The sequence below is a fragment of the Myripristis murdjan genome, chromosome 8, assembly GCF_902150065.1.
Source record: "Myripristis murdjan chromosome 8, fMyrMur1.1, whole genome shotgun sequence".
Taxonomy (NCBI): Eukaryota; Metazoa; Chordata; class Actinopteri; order Holocentriformes; family Holocentridae; genus Myripristis; species Myripristis murdjan.
In genome coordinates this window covers 1256803-1277040 of record NC_043987.1, presented here as the reverse complement: position 1 = coordinate 1277040, position 20238 = coordinate 1256803, and the positions used below count along the sequence as shown (strand labels likewise).

The 20238-nt window shown below is 40.2% G+C and overlaps 1 protein-coding gene across 1 annotated transcript in view; it reads right to left on the bottom strand.

Moving 5' to 3' along the window:
* The window catches only part of crlf3 (cytokine receptor-like factor 3), a 31061-nt gene extending 11847 nt beyond the window's left edge, over positions 1-19214 (bottom strand). Inside the window, exons 1-5 of the mRNA XM_030059092.1 lie at positions 19095-19214; positions 6862-6989; positions 1606-1813; positions 1280-1367; positions 244-421 (exon numbers count right to left, since the gene is read on the bottom strand). Of these exons, the coding sequence (XP_029914952.1) occupies positions 244-421; positions 1280-1367; positions 1606-1813; positions 6862-6978 (591 nt within the window). The 5' untranslated portion in view covers positions 6979-6989; positions 19095-19214. The remainder of the gene's footprint in view (positions 1-243; positions 422-1279; positions 1368-1605; positions 1814-6861; positions 6990-19094) is intronic.
* Positions 19215-20238: the final 1024 nt, after the last annotated feature.

The window sequence follows — 20238 nt, the reverse complement described above, 5'->3', positions numbered from 1 at the left end:
ACATCTGTCACCTGGATCTCTGTGTCTGACTGTGCTAGCGACGTATGTGTATGCAGGTAAGTGACTAAATATATATTAGGGATGGACAAAATAACAGAAACACCACATAGGAAAGGACTTTAGCTTTGAAGTAGCTAGATCACATCAAAATTAATACAGATGAGTAATATTAAAACAATAAATTGCAAATAATTGATTGTGTGTGTGTGTGTGTGTGTGTGTGTGTCCCTCCCCCTCCCTGACCTTACACCAGCGAACCAGGATACTACCGGGTCTCTCCTGCAGCTCCTCTATCTGGACAGGAGGGTGGGAGGACACGGAGCCATGGCGGGACACCCGCTCCCTCAGCAGCCCCAGCAGGGAGTCATCCAGCTGGGCCGAGACACACGGTACATCCACCAGCGCCGGCACCTCTGGCAAACTAGGACAAAACAGCTGGACGGTTACAACTGACTGACATGAATTTGGCTCCCAATAAACACATCTCGTGTCGTGGCAAAAATACCTTGCCTACTTATGCAACATTATTCTAGCTCTTCTAGTCTTTTCTCTGCAGTCTGGAAGGAGGAGTGGCAAGTCATCTTTGTCACAGCAATGTAAAACTCAGAAACTAAGAGTCTTATAGAGCTGCCAAAGTCATCAAGTTTCAAACTGTTCTGGTAGAGCTTTAAGAGAAGGCCAGTATCATCCAGATATACTGCCAAACTAACAAATTTATCACTGACCAACAATTTTTTAACTGACAGTTAAAATGGCCTGGGCTATTCTTAAATGTCTGTAAAATATCTATTCTCTGTTCACCCTCTCCCAGAACTGTTTAACCTGCTATCCTTCCCATGCATTAAAGCAAAATTGAACTTTGGCAGAGTGATGTCCTCTACAGCAAAACAGCTCCCAACAACCCAAAAAAGTGCATTATGCCAATATAAATAACAAATCCTGGTTTCCATTTTTGAGGAAATTTGTGTTGTTAATGTTATTATACCACTTGAACTGGAAAGTAGTTTCAGCAGCCTCTGAAGGAAACTTCCAGTTAGTAGCTTTGTGCCAGGAAGAAATGATTTGATTGCACTTTCACAAGTAATTGTAATTGCATGAATAAAAATGGATGCTCAATTTTTATATTTGCAACAGTTTATTTGTTTGCATTACTTTTGTATGACCACTGTTGTGTTGTGCAGTTCTTTGTTTTCAGACAGCATGAAATATGGCCAGCATCAGCTGACACCAAAACAATGTTAGTAATTTGCCAGAGCGCACACACACACAGTCTGTCTACCTGTCCAGCTGGATGTGCAAGGCCTTCTTGGTGAAGCTGCCCAGCTTGTCCTCCTTCTCCCCCAGTCCACTACGCAGAGCTGCTTCCCCTGAGAAAGAAAGACATAGAGCAGCAGTCAGCCTCCCACCCTCAGCAGCAGAAGCAGGAGCTGTCTCTTCAGCAGTGGAACAGGCCACAGCATCGCCAACCTACACAGTGTGAGCTGCTCCTATGGCCAAAAATACATGACTACAAGAGCAAAGCCAGGATTTTTCCTTGGAAAACATGCTTGTTGTAGATGTGTTCACAGGGTCTGTCCAACAGCAGACATTTCAATTGTGACCCACCCTCTCTCAGCAGCTCATCGGCCTGGCCCACCCCGTGCTCGATGAGGCTCTGGCAGTCGTCCAGTGGCCTGATGCTGTCCGTCTCGATAGCATCCACCTCAGCCAGCAGGGCAGCCAAACGCTCATTCAGCAACCGCCCTGCCGCCACCTGTAGCTCCGTGAAGTGCTTCCGGAGGGCTTCGCGAGCCTGCCCCGAACTGCCTCGCACCTACAATTGTAAGACCAAAAGGTCAGGATGTAATCCTGTGAAATAATGGGCTAACTAGCCAGGCCAATGCCCTATTTAATAGTTTGTTAAATAACATGGTAAAACAGTGTGTACAGTACATGATGTCACCATAATCCAGGACTTACATTATGGTTACCTGAATCATTTTTATTTCAAAAGGAAAACAAAACCTAGTCCTTTGAAGCGATCCTCTGATCCTCATCTTTTTGTGAGTTCAGCCACATTTGTCTTAAATGACATAACTTTGACACTACTACTACAGCTTCTACTATCACCAGACCCTACCACCTTTGCAAACACTCTGAACACTTTCTACAAATGGTTTGACATCCATAACCACTCTGCTGACTGTGAGGAACTGTTGAGAGCCCTCCCCTTTCAGGAGCCCACGCAGCCTCCCTTCACACAGGAGGACGTTCAATGGCAGCTGGCCAGGTGCAAACCTGGCAAGGCACCTGGACCTGATGGCATCCCAGCCAAGGTGCTCAAGCTGTGTGCCATGGAGCTCTCCCCTATCCTGCACTCCATCTTCTGAGAATCCTACAGGACAGCCTCAGCACCCACCCTCTGGAAAAGCTCCACCATTATTCCGGTACCCAAGAGGCCCCGCCCCTCAGAACCCAATCACTATTGTCCACTTGCGCTGACGTCAATAATCATGAAATGCTTGGAAAAACTGATCCTGAACATCAACCTACCAGCTGTCAGACCTCAGCTGGACCCCTATCAGTTTGTCTACAGAGCCAAGCAGGGGACAGAGGATGCTGTGGCATGCCTCCTCCATTCCCTCCTTCAACATCTGGATTCATCCATGGACAACTTTGCTACAATTCTTTTTGTTGATTTTAGTTCTGCCTTTAACACTATCCAACACCATCCAATCTTAGCAATAGACCCCAGACTGTCAAAGTAGGTCCAGCATCATCATCAACTGTCATCACAAACACCGGTGCCCCCCAGGGCTGTGTCCTCAGTCCCTTTCTGTACACTCTTTATACGAATGACTGTACTAGCCCTCACACTAACATCACATAAATACTCAGATGATGCTGCCATTCTTGCATTACACAATAACCATAGGTCTGTTACAGGTTACCAAAACACAATCTCTCACTTCATACAGTGGTGCACAGACAACTACTTACAGTTGAATGTGGACAAAATGAAAGAACTGGTCATCAACGCTCCCCATACTAGACTGGACCCACTCTCCGTTCATGGAAAGACAGTTGAACAGGTTGATCATTGTACATATCTTGGACTCACCCTGGACAGTAGACTCAGTTTTGATCAACACATTACTTCTGTGCACACACGATCTCAACAAAGACTTTATGTTATCTGTATCTTCTGCTGTTACTGTACAAAAGTATTATGTAACCTATTCTGCTACACTGTCTACCATGCTTCTTCCACCTGCTGACTGTAGCTAACAAAAACAAACTCCTCAGTATTACATGAATAGCCTCCAAGGTTCTTGGTCTACCCACACCCCAACTTCCTGACATGATTGATAAAGCCATCACATGCCGTGCACTTATAATAACTAATGACACCGATCACCCCCTCCATCACTACTTTGAACTTCTGCAGTCGGGCTGGCGGTATAGAACTCAAACATGGAAGAGGGTTCGGGTCACCAGGAGTTTTGTCCACTTAGCCACTGCAGCACTTAACAAACTGCCCCGCTAATGTGTTGGATGGTGGTGGGAGGCTTCTGGTCTGGAGATCTCTGTGTTTTTGTGTTATGCTATGTTGTTATGTGCTCCTCTTTTGTGTTCTTGTGTACAGACTGTGAAGCCAAATTTCCCTCTGGGACAATAAAGTCTAATCTAAGTCTAATCTAAGTCTAATCACTACTGCTATTACTGTTGCTACTACCACTACTACTAACACTACAGCCACTACTATCACTGCTATCACTGCTACTATCACCACTGCTATTACTGTTGCTACTATGCCTATTACTATCACTACAGCTACTACTATCACTACTACCATCAACACTGCTACCACTGTTGCTACTACAACTGCTACTATCACTACTACTATCACCACAGCTACTACTGTTGCTACTACCACTACTACCAACTCTACAGTCACTATCACTACTACTATCACCACTGCTACTTCTGCTGCTACGATGACTATTACTATCACTACTACTATTGCTACAGCTACTACTGTTGCTACTACAACTACAACTACTATGAACACAACAGCTACTACTGTTGCTATTACAACTACTATTATCACCATTGCTACTACTACGTTTGCCAGTACTACTACAGCTATCACTACTGCTACAGTACTACTATTGCTAATACTACTGCAGTTGCAACTGTTACTACTGCTATTACTATTGCTACTTATACTACTACTATGACTATTATGGCTACTGCTACTACTTCTACCACTACCTGCTACTAGCCCATACTAACTCAGTAAGGAACACAGAATGTTGCTGATCATCAGGTGATGACTGGCTTACTGGGGTAGGGGACAAGTGTCAGCTTCAGTGCTGTCTAAGTCAAACAGCAATACTGATACTAATACAGCGCCAAAAGACAGCTACCATGTCAGGAAGCTGGGTGGTTAGTGTAGTACAAGCCATATTTCAGTTCCTTTTTAAAGAGACAAAATGAACGCTTCACAGAAACACACACACTTTCACAATGAATAGAAAGTGAGAGTAATATGCAATGTAATGCCAAGCTGACTGACAAAGGAAAAGACACTGGTTTTGAGATAATAAACTGACATTGTGTATTCAAAAGGTTTTGAATGTGCAGCAGAGCAGATGCAAGTTGTTTCCTGCGGGAGATGACACATTATGTCCTGTCGGCTATCAGTGCTGTGCAGATGACTAATGATCAATATTTTGGGTCGGGGAAGAATGGTTAAACTAAAAATATTATCTTTTATCAAACTGGTTGTCTATCATGGGAGGTCTGTGTGTAAGGGGGAGATGATCTTACTGACTGAGAGAGCCAGGGAGAGAGATTGAGATAACAAAAGACATAAGGAGAGAGACAAGAGAGTTTTTCCGGATGTTTGGCCTCCCCCTCTTACAAGGACAAGATGCTGCTGTGATAGCATTGTCTGAAACACACACACAGACACACACACACACACACTTATCTCTGTGCATGTGTATATGAGAGAGAGAGAGAGAGAGAGAGAGAGAGAGAGAGAGAGAGAGAGAGAGAGAGAGAGAGAGAGACATTTCCTCAGATTCCTGTCCTCTTGTGAGTCATCCCCAGGGATAGAAGAGGGTTATGGGAAAAAAGCTGCCTGGATCCAGGAGCAGCTGAGATGGGGAGGGGGTGGGGAAAGTTCCCTGCTTTGACCAGCAATGGCAGAATGAAGAACATTCTCATCACTTTCAGAATTGCGATTTTGAGTTTAATGTCTAAATGTTTGTTATGTGTGGCACCTTTAACAAAGAATGATAGTATCACATTTTTGCATCTTGGGCATCTCATAAATTTGAATTCATGTTTACGTTTACTGGGTCATTCAAGCACACTCTACCTGTAATATTTCCAACACATATTAATGTCACCTTAAACTTTTAGACCCACCATGCAGTGGTTTGTATTTAGAACACCAGGATTATGCTGTCAGGAGGTTCTTTTGCAGAATGTTAGCTGGGGGGAAGTCCACCTCAATGGCAGGAGGCTAACAGTTAGCATTTGGAGCATCCAGCCAGTATCCAGCACTAAGTAACGATGAGAGATGATGGCAAAACTGCTGTCCTACATAACAGCTACAGGGGAAGTGAAATAATATCATATTTTTCAAAATGGGTGAACTATCTGTTTACATCTCTTTTGTCTCTTTCTATCCTTTCATCCATCCTGCTTGCTGTGCGTCCACAGCAGCAGGAAACAGCAGCACTGTTTATTCTGAGTAGCTGGGTGAATGAATCCAGACAGCAGAGGGAAGGAAGAGATAGCAGAGAGAGAGAGAAAACATACTGTGGGGCTCTACTAGTCAAGAACACATACACAACAGAGCACTTCACTTTACTTTGCACAGCAGTGCTATGATCAGCCCCTACCTGATTATCAATAAGAGGTAACTTACCTTGGTTGATCCCTAACATATATTAATTATGTTCCAAGGTTATCTAAGGACTTAAGATTAACTGAAGGAAATGTGGTTTTAAGCAGGCATTAAAAGACATTAACATCAAACATCAGTAGCAGTATAAAATCAGGTACATAAAAGCAATTTAATATACATAATGCACAGACGAAAAGATTAGAATAAGATAGAACAGCTTAAAATGAGGTAGAATAAAAATATGAAATGAACATACAAAAAAAAAAAAAAAAAAAACTGTCATCTTGGAATTCCTGGTCCAGAACTTGAGCAAGGTTCTCAACTCTGAGTTCTCAACTCTAAAAAATGTGACTGCACATCAACATAGCTACTCACGAGAAAATATGTATTTCTATATTTTTCAACCACATTCAAGTAGATTTTTAGCATGACATACTTTGGCAACATGCAACAGTAGTTGTGTAAACCTATAACATGGAACTATACAGTTATGCTATCACGCATATAATTTGTCATTAATGCCTTCTTCAGTGTCTTCTCTCTTGAAGGCTGCATATCTAAGAATCAGTTTTCGGTGTTTGGAACAAGCAAGCAAAGCTACAACTGTAGTGGCATGCATTTTTTCCTGACTTTGTGTAGCTTGAACACCCAGAGGTCATAATTGACCTAATTCCTACCTCCAACCCTCTGACTTAATGAACCTAACATACTGAACCTCTGTTTTGTAGGACAGTAGTGGTGCTATCTTCCTCTCAGTGTTACTGAGTGCTGGATACTGGCTGGATGCTCTAAATGCTAACTGTTAGCCTCCTGCCACTGAGGTGGAGTTCCCCCCAGGTAACACAATATATAAATAAATAATAAATCTTTTTTTTTTTTTTTTTTTTTAAATGGGTGAACTATCCCTTTAACACTGTATACAGTGGTAGAATCCTAAATGTGTAGGGCAGCTGCAGTACCTGTTTGCGGGCCTGGTTGAGGCCATGCAGGCGCTGCTGGAGTTCACTGCGGTAGTTCTGGGCTGCTTCAATGCTCTCCTTTGCCTCTTGCAGCAACGCGTCCACCTCCACAGACATCCTCCCACCTCCTGACCCACACACACACACACACACACACACACACACACAGACTTGTTTAAGATTTCCCTCAATACAATATAATAACAACTCTGTCTCAGTCTTCCTCCCTGTTAGAAAATGTGCTTATGGCATGTAACATCTGCAGTCAGATGTTGTGTGTGTGTTCATTGTGCCATATACACACACTAAATTTGTATGAACTCTGGTATGCATGCACTGAGTGATACATCTGGATATCAGCTCTAGTATGCAATGTATGGTGTACTATGAAAAGCTGTTCATAGATGGGATGCTTGTGTTTTCGCCTGTAGTCAGTCAGCTGTGACACGGTGCCAAACACTGCCACCAGTGTTTGAGAAAATGCAGAATTAAAACAGCATTTAAAAACAGACAAATACTCCCAATAGCACAAACAAGTATAGACAAACATACTCCAGTAAAAGAAGGTGATGAATTCTCATGCATTCTCTGGCACCAGTGGTATGAAAATGGAAAATACTTCCTGTTTCCTAAGTGGGGTGGTTGCTTTTTGTTGACTAGCAGCGCCTTGGTCCTAACGTAGCTATACTGAATTGCATGACATAAATACAGGAAATTACAAACATCTCTCATTTTCAACTCATTTTCTAGAATCAGACCTTTCAATTTGAGAGTAGCAAAATGAGTTTTCATAAGGCTACAGCAGCTCAAGAGACAAAACTGAGTCAAAAAAATATGTCAATGATTTGCAGCAAACACTGGATGCACATTGCCTACAGAGGTATTTGACAGATAGAGGATGTGTAGCAATATGCAAACCACTTCCGCCTTAACCAGGAAGCAGCAAGTCACTTCTGCTGGCACCTTACAAAAAACACATACACGTACTAGTACCAGTGGTTTTTCATGTTCTGGACCCACAGGCTGACACCCAGCCTTCAACAGGTCGCAGACCCCCATTTGAAGTGATTTTGCCCTAAAGGGACCCTTATACCAAGAACTTTTTTTGTTTTGTGCTCAGTGTTAAATAAGTGATGCTGAAATAAGTCATGCTGAACCCACCCCCCACCCCCCACCCCCCCCCCCCAGCTCTGAAATCAAAAATTTCATCCATGCACAATACGGATGACTTTTGGTAAAGTGAAGTGGTCCTGTTCAGTCATACATCCTTATGAACTGCATGGTCAAGTTCAGCTTCCTGTGTGACCTTTGATTTTCTTATCTTAGGGGTGACATAACACTGGTGGGTTTGGTTACTTTGGCCGCATGTTAAGGTTACTGTGACTAAACGCATGAAGTACTGACTGTACAGAATAATGTAAGATCAACAAGTTTTAAAACAGCACTGATCCAGTTCAGGTCAGTGCTGATATCACAGTCGCTGACAAAACTTCCTGAGTAAACATTTTAAAAGGTCAGTTTACTCCCCTGACTTATGATTGTCTTTTACATTAGCTTGCTCAGAGAGGTCAGCTAATTCTCATCACTCGTTACTGAACCTCTGAGACAATTTTCCATTGAGATATATGACTCACAGGAACAACTTCACTCAGATTAGGGCTAAACAATGTGTAAGGTTTGTTTTTGTTTTTTTTTACCAAAAAAGCTATTAAAGTGATGATGGTGTGATTTTTGTCGTGGTCTGCACAGAACAAATATGTTTTCTTACATCTGGAAAAATCATTTGAAGGCCAGGGCATCTGCAACTAAACATAGAACTAAAACTTAAATGTTACTGCTACAAAGTTGGCAGAACTCAACAGAACACAATGAACCTGCATTGTATACACTTGATCTGGCTAGGTTTAGTTTCACACTGAACTAAAGCACTTCACATGACATGCCTTCGTCCTGTCATTATAACCTATGTGGGCTGTGTCTTCTCATACTTGACACTGATTGAGTTGTACATTTGATGACAGTGTATTGTCAATTCACCATTTGAATTAATGGAGAAAAATTAAGGGATTTATTTTGTTACCACATCAAGCATCAAGGGCTCTCCCGTTCTCTAATGTGTCCCTGAAAAATGTCAGCATATTTAGCTGTTTTTTCCAGTTGACTTTTTATAAGTCATTGGACCATATTTCAATTAAAAACTTGGTCTCCTCCTCTCCCCATGTGTCCACCTCAGCTCATCTTTCCTTTTTTTCCTGTCCCAGTTCTGATGATGGTGACCCAGAAGTCCAAACCATCCAAAAAATGTTTTCACACTAAAAAGGAAGGAAACCATGGTTCTGTCTGATCTGGACCAAGACCACCAGGTTCATTTTGGTCCAGACCAAACAAGGTAGGTATGAATGGGCCCTATGTCTCAGTACAACACTTGAAAAGAGACCATATCTTGCCATAAAAATTAATGACATGAGTGAGGTGAGATGATGAGCTGCCTTGCCCTGGTTTTGACATTCGCTATGCCTCTGAGATCTGGAATGATCTGGAGAGGTTTGTTTGTTTGATTTAATGTGAAAATGTTTATTAGTAGATAGTAGCAACACTGCTGTGGAGAAATGGCAATGAAAATACTGCAGTTTGGCTTTCAGAAAACACTACTCATGTGTAGTAAATGACTAACTCAGTTTGAATAAAAAGGATAAAATTAACAGTTTTCATTTTGAAAATGCCATAGCAGGATACAACCACTGGCTGGAATTTTGGTTTGTGGTTGTCAACAAGATGTTTTTTGGTTTACACTGTAAAAAATGAATTCACAATTACCATCACTGAGTATACATACATCCAGTCTGAAGGGAGAGACCAAGGTTTCATAACAGTCTCAATGAAAAGAAAGTCTCTTCAAATGAATTCCTACGTGACAATAACTCAAAGTCATCATTATATTTAAAAAGTACCATACCAGTGTTTTTTTTTATTTACTACGACTTAGCCATATTTTACATTTCAACAAACCATTTTGCAAATAATGTGGGGTATTGAAGTTTTCACAATATACAAAATCCCTCAATTTTGAAATGTGAATTTTTGGTTGAAATGTCCAACTTATAATGTTCTGCTTCTGTGACTAACAAAGTCATTCAGAAACCACAGAACTGTTTATTCACTGTGTAAACCAAATATTTCCCCAGGAACTCTATTTCAAGTCATCTTTTAGGAAAATAATGTGGATAACTTTGTTACAGTGATGGAATACTGGTGTGAAGAAAGTTTGAAGTCTCTGAAAGTTCATTTTACATATAGTAGTGGAATGAAAGGAAACCAATGTCTGGATAAAAGCTAGGAAAAATGATGTGGGAACTCTGAAATATGACTGCTTTTAGAGAAACAGAAACAGAGATGTGAAATATATACACCAGTCAAAAGTTTGGACACACCTTCTCATTCAATGTTTTTTCTTTATTTTTACTACTTTCTACATTGTAGATACATGAAGAAAGATTTATGGAATTATGTAGCAAAGAAAAAATTATTAAATAACTCTAAATATGTTTTATATTTTAGATTCCTCAAAGCCACCACCCTTTGCTTTGTTGACAGTGCTGCAAACCGTTGGCCTTCTCTCAATGAGCTTCATGATGTAGTCACCTGAAATGGTTTTCACTTCACAGGTGTGACTTGTCAGGCTTCATTTGTGGAATTTCTTGCCTTCTTAATGGGGTTGGGACCATCAGTTGTGTTGTGCAGAAGTCAGGTTACTACACAGCCGACAGCCCTATTGGACAACTGTTAAAATTCATATTATGGCAAGAACCAATCAGCTAAGTAAAGAGAAACGACAGTCCATCGCTACTTTAAGAAAATGGCAAGTTAACAGCAGCTCAGATCAGAGACCAGATAAATGCCACACCGAGTTGTAGCAGCAGACCCATCTCTAGAACAACTGTTAAGAGGAGACTGCGCCAATCAGGCCTTCATGGTCAAATAGCTGCTAGGAAACCTGCTAAGGAGAGGCAACAAGCAGAAGAGATTTGTTTGGGCCAAGAAACACAAGGAATGGACATTAGACCAGTGGAAATCTGTGCTTTGGTCTGATGAGTCCAAATTTGAGATCTTTGATTGTTGCTGCTGACTATGTGCTCATTGTACTAGGTTGCTCATAGGGCTAGTGGCAAGCTAACGTATCTTTTATAGATTTCCAAGGAAAATATGCTGATATGTGGTGAATCTACTGTATCAGCAGGATAAACGTGTGTCAGTTGTTACATGGTCTGTCACCCCCACATTGCACCAGATTGCACCATTTCACTATACAGTTGAAATAAATTTCTAATGTCCTCTAACGTCACACGCCCTCCCCTCGTGTTGCCCCCCCAAGTCAAAAAGTCAAACTGCGCCTATGCACCCATTGTGTCTTTGTGCAACGCAGAAAAGGTGAACGGATGGTCTCTACATGCATGGTTCCCACTGTGAAGCATGGAGGAGGAGGTGTGATGGTGTGGGGTGTTTTGCTGGTGACACTGTTGGGGATTTATTCAAAATTGAAGGCACGCTGAATCAGCATGGCTACCACAGCATCCTGCAGCGACATGCCATCCCATCTGGTTTGTGTTTAGTTGGACGATCATTTATTTTTCAACAGGACAATGAGCCCAAACACACCTCCAGGCTGTGTAAGGGATATTTGACCAAGAAGGAGAGTGATGGAGTGCTGCGCCAGATGACCTCACCTGACTTAAACCCAATCGAGATGGTTTGGGATGAAATGGACTGCAGAGTGAAGGCAAAAGGGCCAACAAGTGCTCAGCATCTCTGGGAACTCCTTCAAGACTGTTGGAAAACCATTTCAGGTGACTACCTCGTGAAACTCATCATCGAGAGAATGCCAAGAATGTGCAGAGCAGTAATCAAAGCAAAGGGTGGCTATTTTGAAGAATCTAAAATATAAAACATGTTTTGAGTTATTTCACACTTTTTTGTTTACTACATAATTCCATGTGTTCACTCATATTTGTGATGCCTTCAGTGAGAAGTGACAATGTAAGTAGTCATGAAAATAAAGAAAAAACATTAAATGAGAAGGTGTGTCCAAACTTTTGAATGGTAGTGTACATTTTGTAGATATTACGTTTAACATGCAAAATCACTGTCATGGTCCATTTTCCTTGATGACATTAACGCAGCACAAGTCAGTTTTGTTCAGGTTCTGTCAAAACTTCTCATAGGAAATCAGTTAACTCCTCATCAGTACAGAAAGTACAACACAGCTGTGCCTCCTTCTGTGGCCTGTCATGTTTCCTTAATCACAGTGAAAGAGGAAGTGGCTTACTGGCCTCTTTGCTCTGCCATATACAGTAAACTCTTCTGGGCCACATGATGCCTTTGGGCATCTCATAAGTCTCATCTCACAGTTTCCATATTCACCATCTCAAGTTTCAGTCCAAAACTAATTCTATCCATCCTTTATATATGACACCAGTGCTGGACAAATGATAAGCAGAATGAAAATAATGACAGAGAATTACAATTATTCTGCAGGATGTTTTTCCTGTTCCTGAACACAGCATGACCATAACATATCTGGACTGATAGGGTTATTGATCAGCAGCAAATGACTTAATGATTACTCAGCCAGGTGCTGAGGGTTAGGATTAGCCCCAACAAGTAACAAAACGAAAAGGCAGATGCTATGCTAGCGCTGGATCCGGAGCAACAAAATGTGGAGAACACAACAATAGGTAAGCTACATTAATTATTTGAATGATTAGGTTTTCTAACTGAGGCATTAAAAATGTCCATCCTTACAAATTCGTTTCATTTAGATTTTTTAAAATCCCTAATAAAATCTTGCAATTGCACAACACATTTATTTTACTGAGCATATAGACTTTCTTATATCTACTCATTTTTGTGTCAAGTTTAAAAAGCAACAGTAAAACTATATACTGCCACATGCAACAGGCAGTTTTATTTTACAAAGCACATTGTTCTTTTTATGTTTATTCAGTAGTTATGTTGTAGTGACGCAATATACTCACATAAATAGCAAAAAGTTCTCTTTTAATCAAAAATGTTTTTTGGAGGTGAGCACCTAGTTCATGATTACAGGAAAAATATAGCAGAGAAAATATCATGTCTTGGGGTCCATGGAAAATTTTCTTGGGCACAGGGAGGGGGCCTTTGAAAGTAACAAGTTTGACCATCACTGCAGGTGTGGCTGCAGAGGCTCTTCTGTTTATGTGGGGAGATGCTCAGTCCTTCATCACTGTGCTGCAAACACATTGTAGACATGACTGTGTCCAACCAAAACCACCACGCCGCTATGTGGCTGCACACGCATTTAGCTGCTCTGCTCCTGATGGCTTCCTGAACTTACACTGTGCTGCAGTGACAGACAGCTCCAACAGCACACATCAAACTTGCTGGACTTTTTTAATAATAGGGAAAGAGAATGCAGTGGGGCTGAGGCAACACAAAACATGCTGACCTCTTAAGGCTGGATACATGTCTAAAGGTCAACATCAGGGTGGGACAAAAGTAAAATAATGTCCAATCATTTCTGTTGCATCAACCTGGTTTAACCCTTTTAAAACAAGAGCAAATTTACTTGATTTCTTTCAAAAGGCAATTAACAAATTAGCAAAAAAAAAATGATTGCAACATTATTAAGTAATTTACAAAAAAAAAAAAAAAAAATTTAAAAGGCATTCCAACACAGAAAATTTGCAAAAAAATACCACACAATTACCAGAAATTTGACAGAAGAATGAACTAAAAATTAGTGGAAAAACCTTTTTAGAGTACAATATACATCAGATCAGTAATGCTGGATCAATGTCAGATTTCTTGTGTTTAACCTTTAGAAACCTGAGCAAATTCACTTGATTTCTTTATTTAAAAAAGGGGGAAAGGAGGGGGGGACTTGAATACTGATGTGAATGTGATATTTCAGTTTTTCCTTTTTAATAAATTTGCAAAAATTTCTACGATTCTGTTTTCACTTTGTCATTATGGGGTACTGAGTAGAGATTAATGAGAAAAAAAATGAATGCAACTGTTACCCTTGTGGATCGTAGAGCAAAACATCTGCAACAGCCAAAATCAATTGCCAGGGTTCTTTTTATTGATTTTAGTTCTGCTTTTAACACTATCCAAATTGACATTCTTTTAGATTGGCTTTTTAAGATGACGGTGAATGCTTATTCACTGGATCAGAAGTTTTCTAACTGATCGACCTCAGAGAGTTTTTATGAACGGGTTTACTCAGATGAATTGGTTTTAAACACTGGAGCACCACAAGGCTGTGTGCTGTCAGCTTTGCTGTTTTCCATTTATACTAATGACATGGCGGTGAATCTTAATAATGTTCAACTTTTTAAATATGCTGATGACATAGCCAAGGTTGGGCTAATGTCTGAAAATAATGCCACACACGAGGAGGCCTATTTCAGACAGATCTCTGTGTTGCAGGACTGGTGTCAGGCCAGTTACCTGCAAAGAGAGCATTTTTAAGAGAGCAAATCAGCGACTCTTTTAATAAGGAAACTAAAGAGCTTTGGTGTTAGTCAACACATTCTGGAAATGGCATACAAAGGCCTGGTTGAAAGTATTTTACAATTCAACATAGCTGCTTGGTTTGGCAATTTAAGTGTGAAGCATAAAAATAGGCTCTCCAAAATTGTTAATACTGCAGGGAAGGTGGTTGGGAAGCCACAACAGCAACTTTGTGAAGTGTTTGACAAAGCAGTAGTCAGGAAGGCCAGACAAATATCTGAAGATGCTTCACACCCTTTGAGTTCAGAGTTTGAACTGCTCCCATCTGGCCATAGATTCAGGGTTCCAAAGGCAGGCCGGAACATTGATAAGAAATTTTTTATTCCACATGCAATACAATCACTGAATATGATGTGACCATCACTTCTTCTCTGTGGGTTGTGACACTCTTATCTGCTGCTGCTGTTTCATGTTCATTTGCAAAATTTATTTTCTTGTCATCGTACTGTATGCTGTGGAGTGTCTTAATGATTTGCTTGTGTGTCGATCTGTTTGTGTTTGATTTTATGCCTTGGAGAGGCCAAAGACAAATTTCCACTAAGGTGGACAATAAAGTCAATCTAATTTAATCTAATGAATTCAACAATTGTAGCAACATAACAAAAGTGAAAAAAGTGAAGGGGGTCTGAATACTTTCTGAATGCACTGTATGTGCATGTATCTATTCACACACACACATACAACATCACAAACAATTGACCTCCATGGCAAAATTCAGCCTCTTATAGTACATTTCAGTTACATCATATAGGCTCTCCTCACTTTACTTGGATTTCATTTTTCACTCCTCTTCACAACAAAATCCTGCCAGTGACTTGTGCGCATGTTGACTAGTTCCCCCCCCCCCTTCTCTACCTGAGCCCCACATGAGTATTTAAAAAAAAAAAGAACTTCAAATGGCTACCATGAAAATATTAGTTTAACTAAGAGATTCACTTAAAAATATTTTTTTACATGGATAGATTATCAACTATAACACAAGTTTCGCAAGTCTTGCAATATTTCGTGGTTGTAAGTAGTGACTGGCAAGGCTTTACTATTAGCAGGGCTTCGCTGTTCAATTTCTCACTGACCAATCAATGGTCTGTAGTGTTTCACATCACCTTTTAGATGGTTCAAAAAATGGTATCTGGTACCACATGCAATCCCAAACTTTTGTCTAATGGAAAATGAAAGAAGGTGAGAAGAGCTGATCCCATGTAATGAAAACGAGGCCATGGGCAGAAAGTGGTGGTTGCTATTAGGTGGGCACATCAAGTCCAATGACGCCTCCAAGAAGGCTCTATGACAAATACTTCATGAGTTATGACAGAAGTGTGACTAAAGTGTAGGCTAATCATAAATAATGAAATATGAGCTCTGTTGAGTCCACTGATGCCTCCCACTTGTAATTAGAACAGTTTGGTCATGTTACATGAATCCTTTTAAGAGTTTTGCACCTTTTTGTTATAGGCCACTCCCATTGCCACACCCCCTTTTGCCAACTGGCATGAACAGTTAATCTGTTCCTTTGGCTCATGACCAACCTTTCCACAAAATCTTGTGCAAGTCTGTGAATCCATTTGGAAGTTATGCACCTTTTTACATCAAGCTACTCCCACTGCCAGGCCCCCTTTTAGCCAACTGGCATCAACACAAACTCGTACCTTCACATACACAATCACAATTGACCTCAATGCCAAATTTCCTAGGGTAAAAACTGTGGCCATGAAATTTTTGTGGGCTGACCGACCTACTGAGTGAGCTATAAAGCTGCTGGTTGCAGATAAAAAGGTGAGGAGCAAATTAGCAATAAATATGTCAAAATATTTACAAACAGAAAAAAAACAATAACAAAATTAGCAAAAAGTTAAGGCTTTTTTAAAGCAAGTTGGCCAACAGCTCATCTGCTATCTAAGTGTATCTGTCATGTTACTACAACTGTGAAGCTGCTGCAGACAACCCCTGGCCTCCCTTCATTTCAGTATTTCTCAGTGTGGTGAGAACATCAACTTAACAGGCACAGGTGAGTGTTGAGAAACATTCACAATGTCTTTGGTTCTGTCTTATTACAGAAAACAGTAGCAGCCCTGTCTATTACACTGCTCGAAAAGGAAATTTAAGAAGTCCAAATTTGCTTCTGGTAGCCTATAATTTGAGATAAAATTCCATATCTTTAAATTTGACACTATATCCTTGACAAAGCGGTAAAGGCTCAGAAACAGCATGAGGAGCAGGTGACACTAACATCAGGTATGGTGCATTGTAGAATTGATCAATGTGACACTGGTTGTGTACGTGTAAATTACACATAGTTAATACATGTTGTGAATTGTGTAACTTATTGTATACATAGGTTTGCAAACAAACAAACAAAAAACCTACAAGTAATTGGGTGTTTAGTAGGGGAAACCCGTCACACAGTAATATACAGATTTATACAACAGACCCTCTACCACCTCAATTCTGGTCTTCATACACACTGAACAAACACACTCAAACACACAAATGCAAATGCACTATCCCTAAATCATTCAGGCAAGTACTCACTAACTTGTCACACACTTGTATTCATACACAACATGTGCACAACACACACTGGATCTCTCTCTCTCTCTCTCTCTCTCTCTCTCTCTCTCTCGCTCTCTCCCTCCCTCCCTCCTGCCAGAAGATGAGGACATCAGCAGTATCCAGGCCACATCAACAATCTTAGACTGAGGTGTCCCCTTTAAAAAGGGCCTTTCTCTCTTTAATCCCATAGTTAATAATCCCTCTGCCTCTCCAAAAGCTCCTAATGACTCTGCTGATCCAAACTGAAATCCCTCTGAACCACAAAGCTGCTGTTCTGTACTGTTGTGTACTGTACACACACAAAAAATTCTGTTTTGTTGTGGTAGATGATGAACTGATAATTGATAAATGTATATATGAAAAAGAGAGAGATAAGAGAAAAAGCACAAACCCAAGGGTAATTTATATAAACATGTATGTAGAAATATGTGTAGGTATATGTATATGAGTATGTTTGTTTAGATAAGTGTCAATATTATAATTTAAATTACAGACAAATTCTTGATATAAGAATCAAACCATAAAAAATGTATGTATGTATGTCTGTATGTATGCATGTATATGTAAGTAATTAAAAAAACGTTTTTAACATGACAAATAAAATATTTAACATCATGAATCCATATCATCTTTTTGGATTTTTGGATTTGTCAGAGGGAAAAAAATAATTATACAATTAATTAACTAAAAAAAACTCTTCTTCGGACTTTATCTGTTTTGTGCTACTGAACTGCTAGACGTATGTTTTGCCAGGATTTAGGTCAGTCGATTCTTTTGTCCTACTGCCTGAAATAAGTCTGGCAGTCTAAATACTGTCGGACATGTTTATTTCCCAAAGCTAATTGATCAATTAAGGGACCTGCAAGCCTTAACAGAAAAAGAACAGTAATAAAAATTGTTGAAGGTGAGGAGATGTATACAGTTAATATTGCTGCAACTTGTCTCTATTTATCTAACAATTTCCGCACTACAAGTGACACATACTGGCAGGTCAACCCATGACAGGATTTTGTTTCACTGCTTGTGCATCCTCTTATTTATTCCAACTCACCAAGGTTAACATGATATACATGTGCAAACCTCTCCCCCCTCCCTACATAAATGTAAAAAATAGTTTTATATTAAAATAGTCAGCTACCCAGTTTTCACCACTTCACTGTTACAACTTTTCAGTAAAAACCCGTACATTTCAGGAAAATTACTGCATGCACGTCATATGACAGATGTTTTAGAATTTTAACGTGACAGCAGATGCTTTGACTAACAGCTAAGTTATGAAAGGAACTCATGCTGAAACCCGTGTCATTATTACTGCTGTGCACCCCTGTTACAAGACATCAGACATGTCCACACTCGCTACAACAACTTCCGTATTTCTGACTTATTTTCAGCAAGTCAAACCACCGCCCACGGTAGGCTCATCTGAAAAGGTCTAAAAAAAAGTTAAATTCATCATACTACATTGCGAATTACGCATCGTATTTTTGTGTAGAAATTGCACATAGGCTTGTCTGTGACGCTAACCCCAAAAGTGACGTAAGTGACCATTTAAAAAACTGTCAGTTAAACGCTGTTTTACTAATCAGCAAACCCCCAACTCCACAGCCTCCATAGCCTCCACAGGCTAAAGGCTTTAACGAATCAGAACAGTCTTCCGATAAATTCGGCATAAAAGTGAAGTACTAAGTAGAATTTTATTTCAGTAAATCCTCGACTTTCAGAAATGGTTTACATTGGTCGCCACCACCCTCCATGGTGTAATTTGATAACCCAAGGTTGTGGGAATAACAGGCGACCCACTTAAAAAAAACCCGAAATATTCTAAACGGTTTTGATGTTGCAGCTGTTTGGTGCATTAGGTGTATGCCGAATTGAACAGTGGACCCAGGAAACTAATAGAATGTCTCATGGCATATTCTACGATATATGCATATTTGCCGGTAAGCGGAACGGCATTATATTGGCAATTTTTCAATGAACTTCGGTGTAAACTTTTCTCTGGACAAAGACGGTGGAATGTTATCGTGGCTAGCTTGTGGCCAAAGACAATGGAAGCCGTACATTACGAACAAATAACGGAACTCCAAACGGTTCTTCTCTTATGTGGAGGAAAATGTAAAAGATATCAAGCGTACCTTTTACGGTTGTTGGCCGGCCATCATCCTGAAAGTCGAGAATCAACTCACCGTCACCACCCGATGTGTTGAAGTTTTGCCCAAGTCCAAAAATGACATTTATGAGGCTTTAAGCCCAAGAGCCAATCAGAGACGACAACTTTTATCGACTGCGGAAATGGCCATTTGGAAAAAGGTATTTATGCCGCCCTCCCTCCCGTATGACCCGCCCCTCTGTAACAGTTCATAGTGGAAATGATGAAACAAGCGAATGTGTGCCTGTTAACGTAGTTTCTCTTGCAAGTTCAAAGGCTATTGCAGTCATATTCAGTGTTTTAGTGTAAAGCAGACAAGGACAGCTGAGAAAAGGTGTTACTGTTAAATGCAAGATGCTTCTCGTGTGAAATCGTTTTAAAGCCCCGTGTTCTGCTGCGTAGATTCCATACAAACGTTGATTTTAAACTTCACAAAACCGATAGGCTTACATAGATTTTGTTGAAATACTGTCATAATGGTTTTAATTCAACACTCAATGCAGTAATGACCATTGCAGTGATAACTAATACGGTTATAACTGATGCGGTGAGCATTTTCCTCTCACTGATTAAATGTTTTGTAGGCTACTTTTTGTATTTTTTCTGTATTTTTGTGAATATGTCTGTACAACTGTAATTAATTTAGTGGTATTTCACAAGTCAATATTCACATTGTTTGTCCTTTTTTTCTTGTTCAATAAAAAAAATACCCAGATGAACTGTAACAGACGTAGGATTTGGTTCATTCGTGTAGCCCACGTGTTGCTCTACATCTCCAAGAAATAATCTTTATTTTCAATTTAACTAGGGCAGTAGACCACTGTCTTGCGCATGCGCATTGCTCCACTAAGCCAGAAGCCTAAAGGGTTAAATCTGTGACAGAGCTAGACTCTTTCTCCATCTAGTGTTTACAACGGAGAGCTGAAATATTTCAGCTGTTGCATGTCAATGAAGTACAACTTGGATGAAACAAAGGCGGCATGTTTGCATAGACTCTAGTTTTAATGTTCATATAGGTCATATTTCATGGATGGAGACAAGCTGTCAAAGAGCCTGGGTGTAAATCCATTAATCCCGAGATATAATTTGCCACATAAGCAGCTATATCAGACAGCAAATTTCAACTAGCC